Below are 18,270 nucleotides of genomic sequence, written 5' to 3'. Positions count from 1 at the left end.
TAAAAAATAATAGTTTTCAAGTGTCGGAACATGAAGAAATGGGTATAAACTGACATGACAGGGGTGTTCATTGTATCCAGGCCCAGTGAATAGAGTTTAAACCTGAAATGGCAGTTCTCATGCTGAAACTCCCCTGCACAGCATCTATTACCTGTCCCCCAGCCTGCTTCCCAGCCTTGGGCCCCGTGGAACTCTCTTGTTTTTCTGTCCCATTCACACTCTTATACCCTATTCCTCTTCCCCAACCTGTGTGTCTTCGGTCAAGCAACTCCTTGGTCTAGAATGTTTGCCCTTCCTTTCTCTCCTCACCAACAGCCTTCCAAATGCAGCAGTGTAGGGATAAATAAATTCCTTCCCTTCCTTCTGGGACCACTTTGGCCATCACTGGTCTTTCCCTGATTCCAGCCTTGGGAAGTGAACCTTGCCAAATTTGGGCTCATGCCACATCATAGCCATCAGCCAGGAGCTCCTGGGCGATAGTAATTGTGCACACATTGAATAGGTGCCAAAGTGATACATTAAAAAAAAAAAATCATTCAAAAAGAGAATAAACTTTTCTCCTCTGGAGCTATTAAAAAACAGAACAGATCTTTATCAACCTGGAATGATCATTACTGAGGATGAGAACACAGAATAGTCAAAAAACTTGAATTACCTTCTAGTCATCTGATCCAATAACCAATAAATAACAAATTAACAAACAAATGCCATTATCACGTTAACAATACCTATACTGACCTTGGCCATATAACATAAACACTATTTATAAGTAAAGGTATCAAGTAGCACAGTTACCATTTGATTTTAGTGAAGGAATTTAATGAAAAACGATTATACCTAATTACTATTATTATTATTTTTTTGAGATGGAGTTTAGCTCTTGTTGCCCGGGCTGGAGTGCGATGGCACGATCTCGGCTCACTGCAATCTCCGCCTCCTGGGTTCAAGCAATTCTCTTGCCTCAGCCTCCCGAACAGCTGGGATTACAGGCATGCACCATCATGCCTGGTTAATTTTTATACTTTTAGTTGAGACAGGATTTCTCCATGTTAGTCAGGCTGGTCTTGCACTCCCGACCTCAGATGATCCACCTGCCTTGGCCTCCCAAAGTGCTGGGATTACAGGTGTGAGCCATTGCACCCGGTCGACTATATCTAATTCTAAAATTAATAATATTGAATTATTTCCTAGATTATAGAAAGCCGCTGCCAAGAACAGATTATACTGTCCTTTTCAAAAAAAAGGTTTACCCCATTTCTCATGTCAGAGATCATCAAGGCTCAAACATATGAAGCATGTTCTTACATATCCTATTAGCATCACTTAAGTATATGTCACTTTCAGAAAAGCAGGCAGAATCTAATATTCCTTCTTCACATGCTGCAGGACTACAGATTTTAGAGATTTTTTTCTAGTAATTCAATAAACAACTGTTTATTACCTACTATTTGCCAGACACAATCCTAAGGAGCTGAAGATACAGCAGCAAGCAAAACATCATCTTTGCCCTTATATAATTTATTTTCTAGTTGGAAGACAGATAATAAACACACACACATGTGTCTGGTGGTGGTTAAGTGCTACGAGGAAAAAGAAAACAGAATAAAGGGCGTAAGTGATGCTAGCAGTTAAGAGGGTGAGGTGCCTTTTGTTTTTATATATATTTACATTTACATATATTTATATTCAGGAAGGCCCCACTGATCAAGGGACATCTGCTAGACAGCTGAAGGCAGGGTGGCGTAAGTCTCACAGTATCTGGTAGACGGCATTCTTCTATTTTTTTTTTTTACTTATACTTTAAGTTCTAGGGTACATGTACACAACGTGCAGGTTTGTTACATAGGGTATACATGTGCCACGTTGGTTTGCTGCACCCATAAACTCGTCACTTACATTAGGTATTTCTCCTAATGCTATCCCTCCCCCAGGCCCCCACCCCACGACAGGCCCCAGGGTGTGATGTTCCCCTCCCTCTGTCCAAGTGTTCTCATTGTTCAATTCCCACCTATGAGTGAGAACATGCGGTGTGTGGTTTTCTGTCCTCATGATAGTTTACTCAGAATGATGATTTCCAGCTGCATCCAAGTCCCTGCAAAGGACATGAACTCATCCTTTTTTATGGCTGCATAGTATTCCATGGTATATATGTGCCACATTTTCTTAATCCAGTCTATCATTGATGGACATTTGGGTTGGTTCCAAGTCTTTGCTATTGTGAATAGTGCCGCAATAAACGTGTGTGCATGTGTCTTTATAGTAGCATGATTTATAATCCTTTGGGTATGTACCCAGTAATGGGATGGCTGGGTCAAATGGTATTTCTAGTTCTAGATCCCTGAGGAATCACCACATTGTCTTCCACAATGGTTGAACTAGTTTACACTCCCACCAACAGTGTAAAAGCCATCCTATTTCCCCACATCCTCTCCATCATCTGTTGCTTCCAACTTTTTAATGATCGCCATTCTAACTGGTGTGAGATGGTATCTCACTATGGTTTTGATTTGCATTTCTCTGATGACCAGTGATGATGAGCATTTTTTCATGTGTCTGTTGGCTGCATAAATGTCTTCTTTTGAGAAGTGTCTGTTCATATCCTTTGCCCACTTTTGGATGGGGTTGTTTTTTTCTTGTAAATTTGTTTGAGTTCTTTGTAGATTCTGGATATTAGCCCTTTGTCAGATGAGTGGATTGCAAAAATTTTCTCCCATTCTGTAGGTTGCCTGTTCACTCTGATGGTAGCTTCTTTTATTGTGCAGAAGCTCTTTAGTTTAATTAGATCCCATTTGTCTATTTTGGCTTTTGTTGCCATTGCTTTTGGTGTTTTAGACATGAAGTTCTTGCCCATGCCTATGTCCTAAATGGTATTGCCTAGGTTTTCTTCTAGGGTTTTTATGGTTTTAGGTCTAACATTTAAGTCTTTAATCCATCTTGAATTGATTTTTGTATAAGGTGTAAGGAAGGGATCCAGTTTCAGCTTTCTACATATGGCTAGCCAGTTTTTCCAGCACTGTTTATTAAATAGGGAATCCTTTCCCCTTTTCTTGTTTTTGTTAGATTTGTCAAAGATCAGATGGTTGTAGATGTGTGGTGTTATTTCTGAGGCCACTGTTCTGTTTCATTGGTCTATATATCTGTTTTGGTACCAGTACCATGCTGTTTGGTTACTGTAGCCTTGTCGTATAGTTTGAAGTCAGGTAGCATGATGCCTCCAGCTTTGTTCTTTTTGCTTAGGATTGTCTTGGCAATGTGGGCTGTTTTTTGGTTCCATATGAACTTTAAAGTAGTTTTTTCCAATTGTGTGAAGAAAGTCATTGGTGGCTTGATGGAGATGGCACTGAATCTATAAATTACCTTGGGCAGTATGGCCATTTTCATGATATTGATTCTTCCTATCCATGAGTGTGGAAAGTTCTTGCATTTGTTTGTGTCCTCTTTTATTTTGTTGAGCAGTGGTTTGTAGTTCTCCTTGAAGAGGTCCTTCACATCCCTTTGTAAGTTGGATTCTTAGGTATTTTATTCTCTTTTTAGCAATTGGGAATGGGAGTTCACTCATGATTTGGCTCTCTGTTTGTCTGTTATTGGTGTATAGGAATGCTTGTGATGTTTGCACATTGATTTTGTATCCTGAGACTTTGCTGAAGTTGCTTATCAGCTTAAGGAGATTTTGGGCTGAGACGATGGGGTTTTCTAAATATACAATCATGTCATCTGCAAACAGGGACAATTTGACTTCTTCTTTTCCTAATTGAACACCCTTTATTTCTTTCTCTTGCCTGATTGCCTTGGCCAGAACTTCCAACACTATGTTGAATAGGAGTGGTGAGAGAGGGCATCCTTGTCTTGTGCCATTTTTCAAAGGGACTGCTTCCAGCTTTTGCCCATTCAGTGATATTGGCTGTGGGTTTGTCATAAATAGCTCTTATTATTTTGAGATACATTCCATCAATACCTAGTTTATTGAGATTTTTTAGCATGAAGGGCTATTGAATTTTGTTGAAAGACTTTTTGGCATCTATTGAGATAATCATGTGGTTTTTGTCATTGGTTCTGTTTATGTGATGGATTATGTTTATTGATTTGCATATGTTGAACCAGCCTTGCATCCCAGGGATGAAGCCGACTTGATTGTGGTGGATAAGCTTTTAGATGTGTTGCTGGATTCGGTTTGCCAGTATTTTATTGAGGATTTTTGCATCAATGTTCATCAGGGATATTGGTCTAAAATTCTCATTTTTTTGTTATGTCTCTGCCAGGCTTTGGTATCAGGATGATACTGGCCTCATAAAATGAGTTAGGGAAGATTCCCTCTTTTTCTATTCATTGGAATAGTTTCAGAAGGAATGGTACCAGCTCCTCTTTGTACCTCTGGTAGAATTCAGCTGTAAATCCATCTGGTCCTGGACTTTTTTTGGTTGGTAGCCTATTAATTATTGCCTCAATTTCAGAGCCTGTTATTAGTCTATTCAGAGACTGAACTTCTTCCTGGTTTAGTCTTGGGCGGGTGTATGTGTCCAGGAATTTATCCATTTCTTCTAGATTTTCTAGTTTATTTGCATAGAAGTGTTTATAGTATTCTCTGATGATAGTTTGTGTTCTGTGGGATCGGTGGTGATATCCCCTTTATCATTTTTTATTGTGTCTATTTGATTCTTCTCTCTTTTCTTCTTTATTAGTCTTGCTAGCAGTCTATCAATTTTGTTGATCTTTTCAAAAAACCAGCTCCTAGATTCATTGATTTTTTCAAGGGTTTTTTGTGTCTCTATCTCCTTCAGTTCTGCTCTGATCTTAGTTATTTCTTGCCTTCTGCTAGCTTTTGAATTTGTTTGCTCTTACTTCTCTAGTTCCTTTAATTTTGATGTTAGGGTGTCAATTTTAGATCTTTCCTGCTTTCTCTTGTGGGCATTTAGTGCTATAAATGTCCCTCTACACACTGCTTTAAATGTGTCCCAGAGATTCTGATACATTGTGTCTTGGTCCTCACTGGTTTCAAAGAACATCTTTATTTCTGCCTTCATTTCATTATTTACCCAGCAGTCATTCAGGAGCATGTTGTTCAGTTTCCATGTAGTTGTGCGGTTTTGAGTGAGTTTCTTAATCCTGAGTTCTAATTTGATTTCACTGTGGTCTGAGAGACAGTTTGTTGTGATTTCTGTTCTTTTACGTTTGCTGAGGAGTGCTTTACTTCCAACTATGTGGTCAATTTTAGAATAAGGGTGATGTGGTGCTGAGAAGAATGTATATTCTGTTGATTTTGGGTGAAGAGTTCTGTAGATGTCTATTAGGTCTGCTTGGTGCAGAGCTGAGTTCAAGTCCTGGATATCCTTGTTAACCTTCTGTCTCGTTGATCTGTCTAATACTGACAGTGGGGTGTTAAAGTCTCCCATTATTATTGTGTGGGAGTCTAAGTCTCTTTGTAGGTCTCTAAGGACTTGCTTTATGAATCTGGGTGCTCCTGTATTGGGTGAATATATATTTAGGATAGTTAGCTCTTCTTGTTGAATTGATCCCTTTACCATTATGTAATGGCCTTCTTTGTCTCTTCTTAATCTTTGCTGGTTTAAAGTCTGTTTTATCAGAGACTAGGATTGCAACCCCTGCTTTTTTTTTTTTTTTTTTTGCTTTCCATTTGCTTGGTAGATCTTCCTCCATCCCTTTATTTTGAGTCTATGTGTGTCACTGCATGTGAGATGGGTCTCCTGAATACAGCACACTGATGGGTCTTGACTCTTTATCCAATTTGCCTGTGTCTTTTAATTGAGGCATTTAGCCCATTTACATTAAAGGTTAATATTGTTATGTGTGAATTTGATCCTGTCATTATGTTAGCTGGTTATTTTGCCCTTTAGTTGATGCAGTTTCTTCCTAGTATTGATGGTCTTTACAATTTGGCATGTTTTTGCAGTAGCTGGTACTGGTTATTCCTTTCCATGTTTAGTGCTTCCTTCAGGAACTCTTGTAAGGCAGGTCTGGTGGTGACAAAATCTCTCAGCATTTGCTTTGTCTATAAAGGATTTTTTTTCTCCTTCACTTACGAGGCTTAGTTTGGCTGGATATGAAATTCTGGGTTGAAAATTCTTTTCTTTAAGAATGCTGAGTACTGGCCCCCACTCTCTTCTGGCTTGTAGAGTTTCTGCTGAGAGATCTGCTGTTTGTCTGATGGGCTTCCCTTTGTGGGTGACCCAACCTTTCTGTCTGGCTGCCCTTAACATTTTTCCCTTCATTTCAACCTTGGTGAATCTGACAATTATGTGTCTTGCAGTTGCTCTTCTCGAGAAGTATCTTTGTGGTGTTCTCTTTATTTCCTGAATTTGAATATTGGCCTGCCTTGCTAGGTTGGGGAAGTTCTCCTGGATAATATCCTGAAGAGTGTTTTCCAACTTGGTTCCATTCTCCCCGTCACTTTCAGGTACACCAATCAAACGTAGATTTGGTTTTTTCACATAGTCCCATATTTCTTGGAGGCTTTGTTCGTTTCTTTTTACTCTTTTTTCTCTAACCTTCTTTTCTCGCTTTATTTCATTAATTTGATCTTCAATCACTGATACCCTTTCTTCCACTTGATTGAATCGGCTATTGAAGCTTGTGCATGCATCACGTAATTCTCGTGCCACGATTTTCAGCTCCATCAGGTCATTTAAGATCTTCTCTACACTGTTTATTTTAGTTAGCCATTTGTCTAATCTTTTTTCAAGGTTTTTAGCTTCCTTGCAATGGGTTCAAACATCCTCCTTTAGCTTGGAAAAGTTTGTTATTACTGACCTTCTGAAGCCTACTTCTGTCAGCTCATCAAAGTCATTCTCCATCCAGCTTTGTTCCATTGTCGGCGAGGAGCTGCAATCCTTTGGAAGAGAAGAGGCTCTCTGGTTTTTAGAATTTTCAGATTTTCTGGTCTGGTTTGTCCCCATCTTTGTGATTTTATCTACCTTTGGTCTTTGATGTTGGTGACCCACAGATGGGGTTTTGGTGTGGATGTCCTTTCTGTTGATGTTGATGCTAATCCTTTCATTTGCTAGTTTTCCTCCTAACAGTCAGGACCCTCAGCTGCACATCTGTTGGAGTTTGCTGGAGGTTCATCCCAGGCCCTGTATGCCTGGGTATCACCAGCAGAGGCTGAAGAACAGCAAATATTGCAGAACGGAAAATACTGGTGCCTGATCCTTCCTCTGGAAGCTTCACCCCAGAGGGGTACCCGCCTGTATGAGGTGTTAGTCAGCCCCTACTGGGAGGTGTCTCCCAGTTAGGCTACACGGCGGTCAGGGACCCACTTGAGGAGGCAGTCTGTTCTTTCTCTGAGCTCAAACACCATGCTGGGAGAACCACTGCTCTCTTCAGAGCTGTCAGACAGGAATGTTTAAGTCTGCAGAAGTTTCTGCTGTCTTTTGCTCAGCTATGCCCTGCCCCCAGAGGTGGAGACTACAGAGGCAGCCTGTCTTGCTGAGCTGCGGTGGGCTCTGCCCAGTTTGAGCTTCCCCGGCCTCTTTGTTTACCTACTCAAGCCTCAGCAATGGCGGATGCCACTCCCCTTGCCAGGCTGCTGCCTCACAGGTAGATCTCAGACTGCTGTGCTAGCAGTGAGCAAGGCTCCATGGGCATGGGATCCGCCGAGCCAGATGCAGGATATAATCTTCTGGTGTGCCATTTGCTAAGACTGTTGGAAAAGTGCAGTATTTGGGCGGGAGTGTCCCGTTTTTCCAGGTACTGTCTGTCACAGTGTCCCTTGGCTAGGAAAGGGAAATCCCTTGACCCCTTGTGCTTCCTGGGTGAGGCAATGCCCTGCCCTGCTTTGGGGCGATGCCCTGCCCTGCTTTGGCTTGCCCTCCGTGGGCTGCAACCACTGTCCAACCAGTCCCAATGAGATGAACCAGGTACCTCAGTTGGAAATGCAGAAATCATCCGTCTTCTGTGTCAATCACGTGGGGAGCTGCAGACTGGAGCTGTTCCTATTCGGCCATCTTGGAACGGAATCCTCCTAGAGGGCATTCTTAACAGAGGAAAGGAGTGCAAAGTCCCTGAGACAGGGGCCTGCTGGGGGTGTTCAAGAAAGAGGCAGGAGACCCATGTGGCTGCAGCTGAGCATGCGAGGGAGGAAGGATGGGGAGCTGAGCCTCAGAGAGATGGTAAGGAGGAAGAAGGAGCTCCTGGTGGGTGCCTGACCAGTGCTCCAAATGAGTCAGGAAACCCCTGGGGCTTTTAAGCAAAGGAATGACACAATTGTTACAAGGCCACTTTGGCTGCTATGTGGAAGATAGTCTGTAAAGGAGCAGGGTAGAACCACAGAGACCAATCAGGAGCTATTCCAGAAGCAATTTAGTAGAGAGGATGTGGCTGCGGTGGGGTGTTAGAGGTGATTAAAAGTGGATGGATTCTGAAGATATTTTGAAGTGAAGAGCCAAAAAGTTTTACTGGTAGATTAGAGGCAACACGTGAGAAAGATGCGCCTCAAGGATGACTTCAAGATTTTTGGCCAAGCAGCTGGAAGGATGGCGGAAGACTACAGGGGAAGTGTGCTTAGAGGTAAGGGGTGAACCAGGGATCTGGGACACATCAGACCTGAGATACTAATTAGACACCCCAGCAGAGACTGGTGGGGTAAGTCAGAATGATACCCACATGTGGAATGAACTGGGGCATCATCAGCACAGAGATGGTGTCTGAACTCAGGAGACTGGATGAGACTACCTACAAAGTGAGCACAGACAGGAAGAGAAGAGATCAAAGGCCACAGCCCTGGGGCCTATGTGAGAGGCTGGGGAGGTGAGGAGGAGCCAGCACAGAAGTCTGAAAAGGAACAGCTGGTACCACTCTGGGCTAGGGGAAGGCTAGAAACAGTGCACCCTCCAGACACAGCACCATGCTGCAGGCTTCTGGCTTGCCCCCTCAAACAGGGACATGTGCAGAATTGCTAAGCAAAATCCCATCTCCAGCTATCATCGGTTTAATGGAGTAAAAGTTTGTTTTAAAGAATAATGAGACCCAATCTTAGTAATCAATAAACCAGAAAGACAACAAACAAATCCATCAAATTGGCCAAAAATTTAAATTCTAACAATATTAGGTATAATTAAAGAGGTGAGGAAATGGAAAGTCTCTTCTGGAGAACAATGTAAAATTATAAAGCACAATATCTAGGTATCTACATACAAAGTGGTACTGTTTATGCAAATTTAAAATACAAACATAAAATCACATACTGTTCATAGATATATACATGTATGTTGAATGAACTGAAAGGAAAACCCCCAATGCAGTGAGAGCTCCTCTGAGAGGGACAGGCGAGTGGCAAGGAGTGGGGAGTAAGGGAAGCTGCCCCTCAGCAGCAATAACCTCGCTGAGCTGGTTTTTAAAAAATATATTGAATTTGTGAAAAGAACGTGAAGCAAATATGAGAAAATATTTATAATCAACTCTGCTGTTAATACATGAGTACACACAATAAAATACTTTGTACTTTTTTTATATGTAAAAAATTTCCAAATGTTTTAAAATCAAAGAAAAGCACAATAAAACAAGATTATTTGTTTAAAACAACAACTGTTTACTATATTTAAACCTACACTGCAAGCCTATAATAAAGCAAAAGGAGAGGAATAAATTCTGCTGGTGTAGCAACACAGAATGTTAGGTCTCTAGCACAGCATGACACAGCACTTGGCAAAACTCCACCTCTATGTTCTACTTCACTATTATTTGACAAAAACTGTAAAAAAAAAAAAAAAACTTTGAGCACACTACCCACAAATACAGTAGTTTTTTAAAAAAGTAAACTGAAAGGAAAAAGGTAAAACTACATTGTTTATCAGACGTTCTAATCTAAATACGGAATTAGGATATCAACTTTGAGTAATAATCTAAGACCAGGTTCAAATGCTTTTGGAATTAGATGAAAATACAACAATGAATAAATACATAGGTAGGTCAATCAATCAGTCAGCAAATGTAAACAATCCATGATAATGAATAGAAACTATAATTCTCCTATGCAAATTTAAGATATAAGTACTACCTTCCCTTAACAGTTTAGAGAATTCTACAGACACATTAATTTTTATAAGATGCATCTTCTTGAAGAAGATATACATGAGTATATACTATAATAATACCTTTAACCTTGTCCCTTTTCTAGTCAGTGGGTAATAAACATACTTGCTGAAACTCTTACACATTTTTCCTAGCTTTTTACAACTGAACTGCTCTGTATCACTGAAGATTTGAGTCATTTCTCTTGTATATTTAGAAGTAAATTCAGGCTGATTCATTTCGTGTGTTACAGGGATTAAATACCTTTGAATTTTTACCTATATATTCAATGATGTCCTCATCACTTTCTCTTTGGAAATTTTCTCTAGACCAAACTAATACATGTTAAGAAAAATATAGCAAGCAGGTAAATGTTCAATTCAGGGCATTTTAAAAAGCTGAATACTTTTTCAAATTTTTTTTTCTTTTGTCGATAAATCCTTGGGTTAAAAACAAGTTTCACAAAAAGATATTTCTATTCTCTGATGAGTTAGAACAGATGAACAGATTTATTCTTCCTCAAAATTGGTCAGAGATAGATACTTAAATTTGTTAACACCGTTTAAAAAAAAAAACAGCCATTTAACCTTTTCGGAACAATAAACACTTTGGAGAAGTAAACAAACGCTTTATTCCACAAATATGGAGCTGCTGAGCAGCGCAAGGCACTGCGCTAAGTGCTTTTGGTGAGCACGTTACGCACTCACTGGCTCTGCTCATGACATGCTGAATCACTGTGGTGGGAGCTCAGGTGAGCGCGTGAATAATCTCAGGACAAGGTAGAGGGGGATTAAATGCTTTCAGGGAGGAAATTGTAAAATACTAGAGGAGTCCAGAGAAGGGAAGAATTGTTTCCTGCAAGAGGTGTGGAAAAGGAAAATCAGAGAAGGCTTCATGACAGCAGTGGACTTGGCTGGATCTTGAAGGAAAGTGAGATTTTGACCAGGGCACTGGGAGCCACGTTTGTGTGGGGAGTGAGGGCTGGGGTTTTAAGTGAGGGGTGTAAAGGAGAAGAGCGATCAATGTCAAGTAGGCAGGAAATTCAAGCACGAGGGTAGGTAAAAGAGAAAAATGAGAAGGGTAGAGAAGTAGGTAAGCAGCAGATTACAAAGGATTTTGATCAAGGTCAAGTGTTCACATTTTATTTTCTAGACAGATGGGAACCGATGGGAACCGATGAGAACCTCTGAGCAGACGAGAGGTATGATCAGACACATGCTTCAGAAAGATGAACATCGTGGGGGATAGATGAATAGGAAGGAGGAAGGACAACAATCTAGACATGGAAAAACTAATTAGGAGTCTACTGCATATAAATAAGAGGTAATGAAAACAGAATTAGGCAGTATCAGTGGGAATGGAAAGGGTATGGAAGCAAAAAAAATTGTACATTATAAATAGCATTTATGAAAAATATGATATAAAGCCTTACCTGATTCTTCTGTATCCTGTTCATCTATTAAACCTACTGAGACGCCTAAATCCACACATTTCTTGCTATGTGCCTTGGACTTCATGTGTTTTGTCAGATTTCCTTAAGGCAAAAGAATGTTTACTAAGCTTAAGTAGTATGATTTTGCTATCGCATTTGTAAACACTGGCAAATTTCATTCCTATTCAAGCAAAAGTACAGATTGTGGTCGTACAATTCCAATGATTAAAATGTGAACAAAAGAAAATTTGGTATCCATATGTTGTAATACCTTGTTATTTATCAGTTTATATTTTCTTTTTAAAATCTGCCTCCTCTACTTTGATAACATGTCCTTTACCTTATGTTTTCTATTCTCTAGTCCTCATTTATTTCTTGGGACATTTTATACATACTTAATTTAAAGTCCTGTTCAGACTACACTGTGATCTGTGTTCTTGGAGTGTGAACTCTCCACTTGTAATGTCTGCTGGCTCTTATTTGTTTCTTTGCATGCTTTTTACTTTTAATTGTAAGTTTATCCTCAGCAAGATTGTTTTCCATGGAATCCTAAGTACGCTGGGTTGCAGAAACATCTCTATAAAGCAGTTTTCCAATTGCTTCTGCCTGCGACCTTAACAGTTTCATTGGCTTCAGACAACTGACTCTGGACCAGCTTTTTGTTTGTTTTTGCATGGTATACATATAGGGTTTTACTTTTAAGTGGTTAGGGATTTTCCCACAGGGCCCAAAGTCACTGGACAGGAGGACTAGGCTTATTTCGGGAACCTCAGATGCTATCTCAGGACAGGCAAGCCTGTAGGCATGTATCTGGCCTCGATTCCCATAAGGCCTTTTAATTTTTTTGTGAGTATCTGTTCACCATGTTAGCTTTGAGTTTCTTATTTCTGGTACCTTGGAATTCACCTTTTAAAGTTTCAAGCTTGACTACTAAAAACTATTTTGGGTCACTGTAATTTTATAAACAGTATTTCTGGAATAAGACAAAGCATTTCCTGTATTAATTTCACTTCACATATAGAGTATAAGTCTCAAAATAGTACCAGTAAAGGAGTGTTTCCTCTGGCAGCTGTTGTATCGACCTCTTTAAGTATGACCATGCTAGCTGAGAACCACTAGCACACCTGCCTCAAGTGATCACTGAATCCAGGGGAAACAGCTCAGATTCTTCTGAGGATAACAAGCATCTCCAGTGGATAATGCCATACACAAAAGCATTGCCAGCAAGGGCAAGTCATCTTTTTTGAGAAACAAAAATAACTCTAAATATTGAATTTAGTGGGCAGAGGCAAAGTAGTATTTGAGAATAAGTCTTTAGAAGAGCTCAAAATGTCTGAATCATTGGTCCAAATTTCGGGCTTGCAGTAGCCGAAGCACATGTAAAATAGCTATATCTATTCAATTTCTTTTTTTTTTTTCTTTTATTATTATTATTATTATTATACTTTAGGTTTTATGGTACATGTGCGCAATGTGCAGGTAAGTTACATATGTATACATCAATTTCTTGATAAATGCACTAAGCCTGTGAAACTGGTCATCCCTGTACAAGCTGATTCTTGCACTACATAGTACATTCTCGTCTGAGCCAACCATGCAGGACCCCAGAGCTTAGTACTTAAGGAGGTCAGGCTTAAGAGGCTGCCGAGACCAAATGATGGCTAAGGTCCATCAAACCCTGACTTCTGTGATTCTGGAGATAACACCTGGATTAACACTTGGCTATCTCTGATATTTACATTAAATATACTGAAAAAAATATGAAGCAAATATGGCAAAATCTTAGCAATTATTAAAAGATTATGGGCACAATGGTGTTCATTATACAGATCTCTACTTTTATGTGACAGCTTTAAAGTTTTCACATTAAGAAATTATAAAAACGGTTTAGATATCTTACTATGGTTGAAATTTCCACTTGTAAGTCAAACTGTTTTCAGTGTGTTAATACTAACAATATTACAAACCAAATTATAAGGTCCACTAATAGTCCTTTTTGTTGTTGTTGTTGTTGAGACGGAGTCTTACTCTGTTGCCCAGGCTGGAGTGCAGTGGCGAGATCTCAGCTCACTGCAACCTTCATCTCCCGGGTTCAAGCCATTCTCCTGGTCAGCCTCCCGAGTAGCTGGGATTACAGGCACCTGCCAGTGGCAGGCTAATTTTTTGTATTTTAGTTAAGACGGGGTTTCACCATGTTGCCCAGGCTGGTCTCAAACTCCTGACCTCAGGCAATATGCCTGCCTTGGCCTCCCAAAGTGCTAGGATTACAGGTGTGAGCCATCACACCTGGCCCTCTTTTAAAATGTTTTTGCTCCCTAGATAGACAGCCATTGCAGGTTATTTACTTTTTAAGAAGCTAATGTATAATTGTAACTAGACAAATTTGGAAATACAAGTTTTTAGTAAGCATATTTTCTCATAAGTTTAGCTATTACTTATTATGAATCAACTTCCTAAATAATGTAAAATAAACAAAAATCTGCATTTCAATATACAAAATATTGAAAGTGTGCCCATACTGAAACGCAAATATCTCCTAGCAATTTTATAAACCTGTGTGTTAATTTAATAAATAATTTTTCTGATAGATTTAATAAACATTTATCGGAATCCTCTGGAAATCATGAGAGGTTTTGTTTCTGGATTCCTATAGCTACATACAGTCTAACTTTCTGTGATATAAATGAGACTAAATCTTGCAGAGATACAAGCTCTGTATATGTTTTCTGCTGACTGATCTTTAACATAGAATCATGAAAACAAATCAATTAAAATTATTTTGAAAATGTACTCAGAAAATAAACTCAGAGGGCAAACAATGAATTATGGATTTGTAAGCATTACCATCAGAAGCATCAATTTTTAGCTCTACAGATTATTTTTCTGATAGCGTTTTGCTGTCTTTGCATACCATATTTATACAGCATGCCATCACATCACTATTTCCTTCTGTTAGTAAGCAGACACTTTCAATAATAAGTGGAGTCCTACTGGCTAGTATATCAAGTAAATCAGAGAAGGTGAAAATCTGGGGCCTAATTCAAAAAAAGGTCTACTATTATTTAACTACCTTTAAAAGGTGCTATGGAATCTGTTTTACATAGATTCACAAAAAGTAGACTTCAAAAAGGAAGCTGACCGTAAAAAAAAGAGAAGTGTCATGCCAAGAATAGGGAAATACTGAATTTCTAATATTTTCTTCACCAGTCTCCTTAGCAAGGATAGCCTCCTTCAAATAAATATTTACCATATAATTCCACATGACGTCTTACAAAACAAAAAATTTAATGCAAATTCAGATATACAGCATATTAGAGATGTGTAAGACATGAAAAGTGCTAACATACAATGCTCACTCTTCAGGGGTCATTATGGACTGTCCACCATTTAGTTAACATTTATCTAAAATCTTTGAGTTATTTCACTAAGATTAATATTTGTGACTCATCATATTTTTCCTTGCCAAGAAATCTCTGTAGTTTCATTTGGTTTACCACATCTAGGTTGTCCTTCCTTTTTTGCCCTTACTTGATAAATATTTTTTAAATACCCTGATTCTTTTTCTTCTTTCTATTGAGAAATACCCATTTCCCATTGTATCTTGATCTTCTTGCATTTGATAACATCCTTTTGTACATGATAATCTTTTATTAGTAATATTAGCTTTCTAAATATGCTTCTTGTCTCATAAAGGAAGCTAATAGATGTTTCTTAATCATAGGATCAAAACGAGTGAAAAAGCAATAAATTCAGTTAAAAGACCAAAGTACTTTACCCTATCAGAGTCCTCCCTCAGGACCAGGAAGGAAAATCATCCTTAAACTCACCCTCCAACGACAGAGGGAGGTTCTACATCATAATTAAAAAACTGCATCCTGAGTATCCCTCCCAACCTCTCTCATTTCTTGAAACTTTTTTGAAATATTCAAAGCCATCTGAAGAATATTTTGTTTTTCCATTATTCTTGTTTCAGACACCATTGGCACTTAAAGAGTACTAATTTGAAGCATGTAGTTGTTACAAGTTATAACTCTCTTTAAATGCCCATAAATACTAGCCAAAAAATGTAATAAATTTTGCTAAGAAGTTGATCAATCTTTAAAACAAAAACTGCAAAGACAACCAGCATAAGAAAAAAGCAAATGTTAACTCAAAGGATAAAAGTTGTTTCTATTTTTAAAAATCAATTAAATTTTTTTTTTTTTTTTTACAGATACTGTTTTCTCAGACATGTTTTCACGATTACCTTGCTTTGTTAAAGAGAGATCTTTGGTGTTTAGAGAGTGGCATATAAAATTAAAATCTCAAGTAACAAATTGTTCATGAATAAGGAGCCTGACGGAGGAAGCAAACATTTAAAGTAGTATACCTATTATATGTATCAAGAAACTTGTACAGGGTAAAATTAACTGTGAGTAAGGCTTATAAATAAAAACATATTTAAAAACCAGAAAGGGTCCTAAATATAATTTTAATGATTAGTTCTGAGACTTCTTTATAAACATTAATAGAAACTATAGAAAATTTTTGAAGCTAAAATTTAACAGTATTTGTGTAAAAAAAAGCATCGTGAAAAAAATGGCTACGTATGCGTAAAATTAGGCAATAAAACAGAAGTGTAATTATTATAGAAGTTTACTGTAGTTATTACTTTAAATCTTTCTTCAATCTTTTAGCACCCAGTGAATTTACTTGTGATCATGAAAATTTCTTTTTATTTTTCAGCCCCAAATTAAATATTCTTGAAAAGGTATATTAGTCATCATGTTGTACAAATGCAATTTAAGGAGTTACATTTTTTAAAAAGGGCAGTTGCTCTTTTAAAAATATTATATTTATTATATATTTATTCTAAAAGTGTACAATTAAAAACTTTTTCCCAATGGGTCTAAAATCATATAAAGTAATAAGACTACAACATTGACAAGATGTAATTTACATTAGTCTATTTAAGCTACTATTTCATTGGTCACGGAAAACGCATAGTTGGGTTTTAGCTCTCCCACCTAAATACATATAAAAAGGACCTTGAAGCAATGTGCATCTCATACCTTTAGTCTTAAAGGAGAAGTTACAGTAAGTGCAGTGGTAGGGGCGGACATCTGTATGGGTTCGTATGTGTTTCTTTAACATGCTAGGTTTCTTACAACGTATTCCACATTCTTCACAAATGTATTTTCCTCTTCCCCTGCCTCGGACATATACATACTCTTCATTTGACTTATATCTAATTTAAAGAAAAAAAATGAATAGGGAGATTGGACACTATGTCTTTCAGAAAATATTGATGATTAAAATTCAACCCAAAAATAAAACAAGGCACAACTTTTATACTCAACCAATAACAATTTTATGCACGTGTAAGTAACAGAATATTCCAACTTTTTACATCAACACTTAATATAGCTAATTCTAATCAAACAAACTTTTGCAATATTATATTTTGTTTTGTTTTTTTTAGAGACAGTCTTGCTCCGTTGCCCAGGCTGGAGCACAGTGGTGTGATCGTAGCTCAATGAAGCCTCAACCTCCCGGGCTCACATGATCCTCCCACCTCAGCCTCCTGAACAGCTGGGACTACAGGCGCGCACCACTGCGCTCCACTACTGTATGTAATTTTAAAATACTTCCCTGTTTCCAAGTCATTGGTTAAAATTTTTTCTTCTTTGCTAAATTTAATCACAATAATTTTAAGTACTGAAATATTTTGGAGCTTTACTATAACTGGCTTTTATGATGTTTTTGTTCACAACAAAATACACAAACATATCTAATGGGCAATGAATTCATCTGAGAGCAGATTCTCTAGGTCATTCCTTACTGTAAATCAATGTGAAAACCAAGGTTCACTCTAATAATTTAGTTTTTAGCTGCCTTCAAGGTTGTATAGTATTTCCCAAATAGTCATCATTTCTCCATCAAAATAAAATTATTTAATATAATGCTAACATATTTTGCTATGGAGATTCTGTTAATATGCTGAGAAACCTTGCAACATTGATACTAAATTGGCACTAAGTCTTCATTCACATGAAAGCAAATGTACATTTAAAAAGTAAGTTTAAATGTACATTTAAGAAGTAAAATTTGTACTTGCCCTCCATCAAATATTTTAATTCTTCTCGGTTCACTTTTGATTAAGGAATTTTCTTTATCTTGCTCACTGTTAATTTCAGAGGCATCTTTATTGCTGAATTCAACTACTGTGGACTTTTGATTACCTAATGCTCTCTGAAAGGAAAAAAGAGAGAAACTAATTTAATAAAACTGAAAACACAAACATGCTAATCTTTCACTGGAAATTAAAACATGGCAGAGTACAGAGCATATGGTCAACGAAATGCATTTCAAAGTAGTAATAGGTTCAAAGGGCATTTGCTTTATCTCCTCCCTTATGAATCTGTCTCAATCACAACAAACTGATAAATCTTATGTTACTTTAAAATTCCACCACAGTTCACTGACACCCCCAAATAAAGGCTTTACAACCTCTATACCATGGTATTTCATAAGTTTAACAAACTTTTTTTAGTAGACTAAATATTTTTTCTTCCATTTAACCAACCACTCATACTACCATTTAAATACATTTCTTAAAGAGTTTACTTGTGGAGATGGAAAAGAGCTAGTTACCCCTTTTGGTAAAATAATGCCTCATACCCCTTAGAAACATCATTAAGTCTCCTTCAGCTTCAGTGCATTATAAGGTAAAGCAGAAGCCCCATTTCCCAATATTTTACTTTTTCTTCCTCCATTATTTTAAATCATAAATATTTTTTGAGATGGGGTCTTACTATTGCCCAGGCTGGAGTGCA

At 38.0% G+C, this 18,270-nt stretch overlaps 1 protein-coding gene across 9 annotated transcripts in view; it reads right to left on the bottom strand.

Annotated features, from left to right (window-relative positions):
* The window catches only part of HIVEP1 (HIVEP zinc finger 1), a 225,368-nt gene that overhangs the window by 79,013 nt on the left and 128,085 nt on the right, over positions 1-18,270 (bottom strand). For all 9 annotated transcript variants that reach the window (XM_054557197.2, XM_054557203.2, XM_054557202.2 and 6 more), the window contains 3 exons: positions 17,553-17,686; positions 16,507-16,682; positions 11,456-11,557 (listed from right to left, as the gene is read on the bottom strand). In XM_054557197.2, the coding sequence (XP_054413172.2) occupies positions 11,456-11,557; positions 16,507-16,682; positions 17,553-17,686 (412 nt within the window). The remainder of the gene's footprint in view (positions 1-11,455; positions 11,558-16,506; positions 16,683-17,552; positions 17,687-18,270) is intronic.

Source organism: Pongo abelii, chromosome 5 (assembly GCF_028885655.2).
Source record: "Pongo abelii isolate AG06213 chromosome 5, NHGRI_mPonAbe1-v2.0_pri, whole genome shotgun sequence".
In the NCBI taxonomy this organism is placed as follows: domain Eukaryota; kingdom Metazoa; phylum Chordata; class Mammalia; order Primates; family Hominidae; genus Pongo; species Pongo abelii.
The sequence above is the reverse complement of the archived record's forward strand: the minus strand, read 5'-3'. Positions and strand labels throughout refer to the sequence as shown.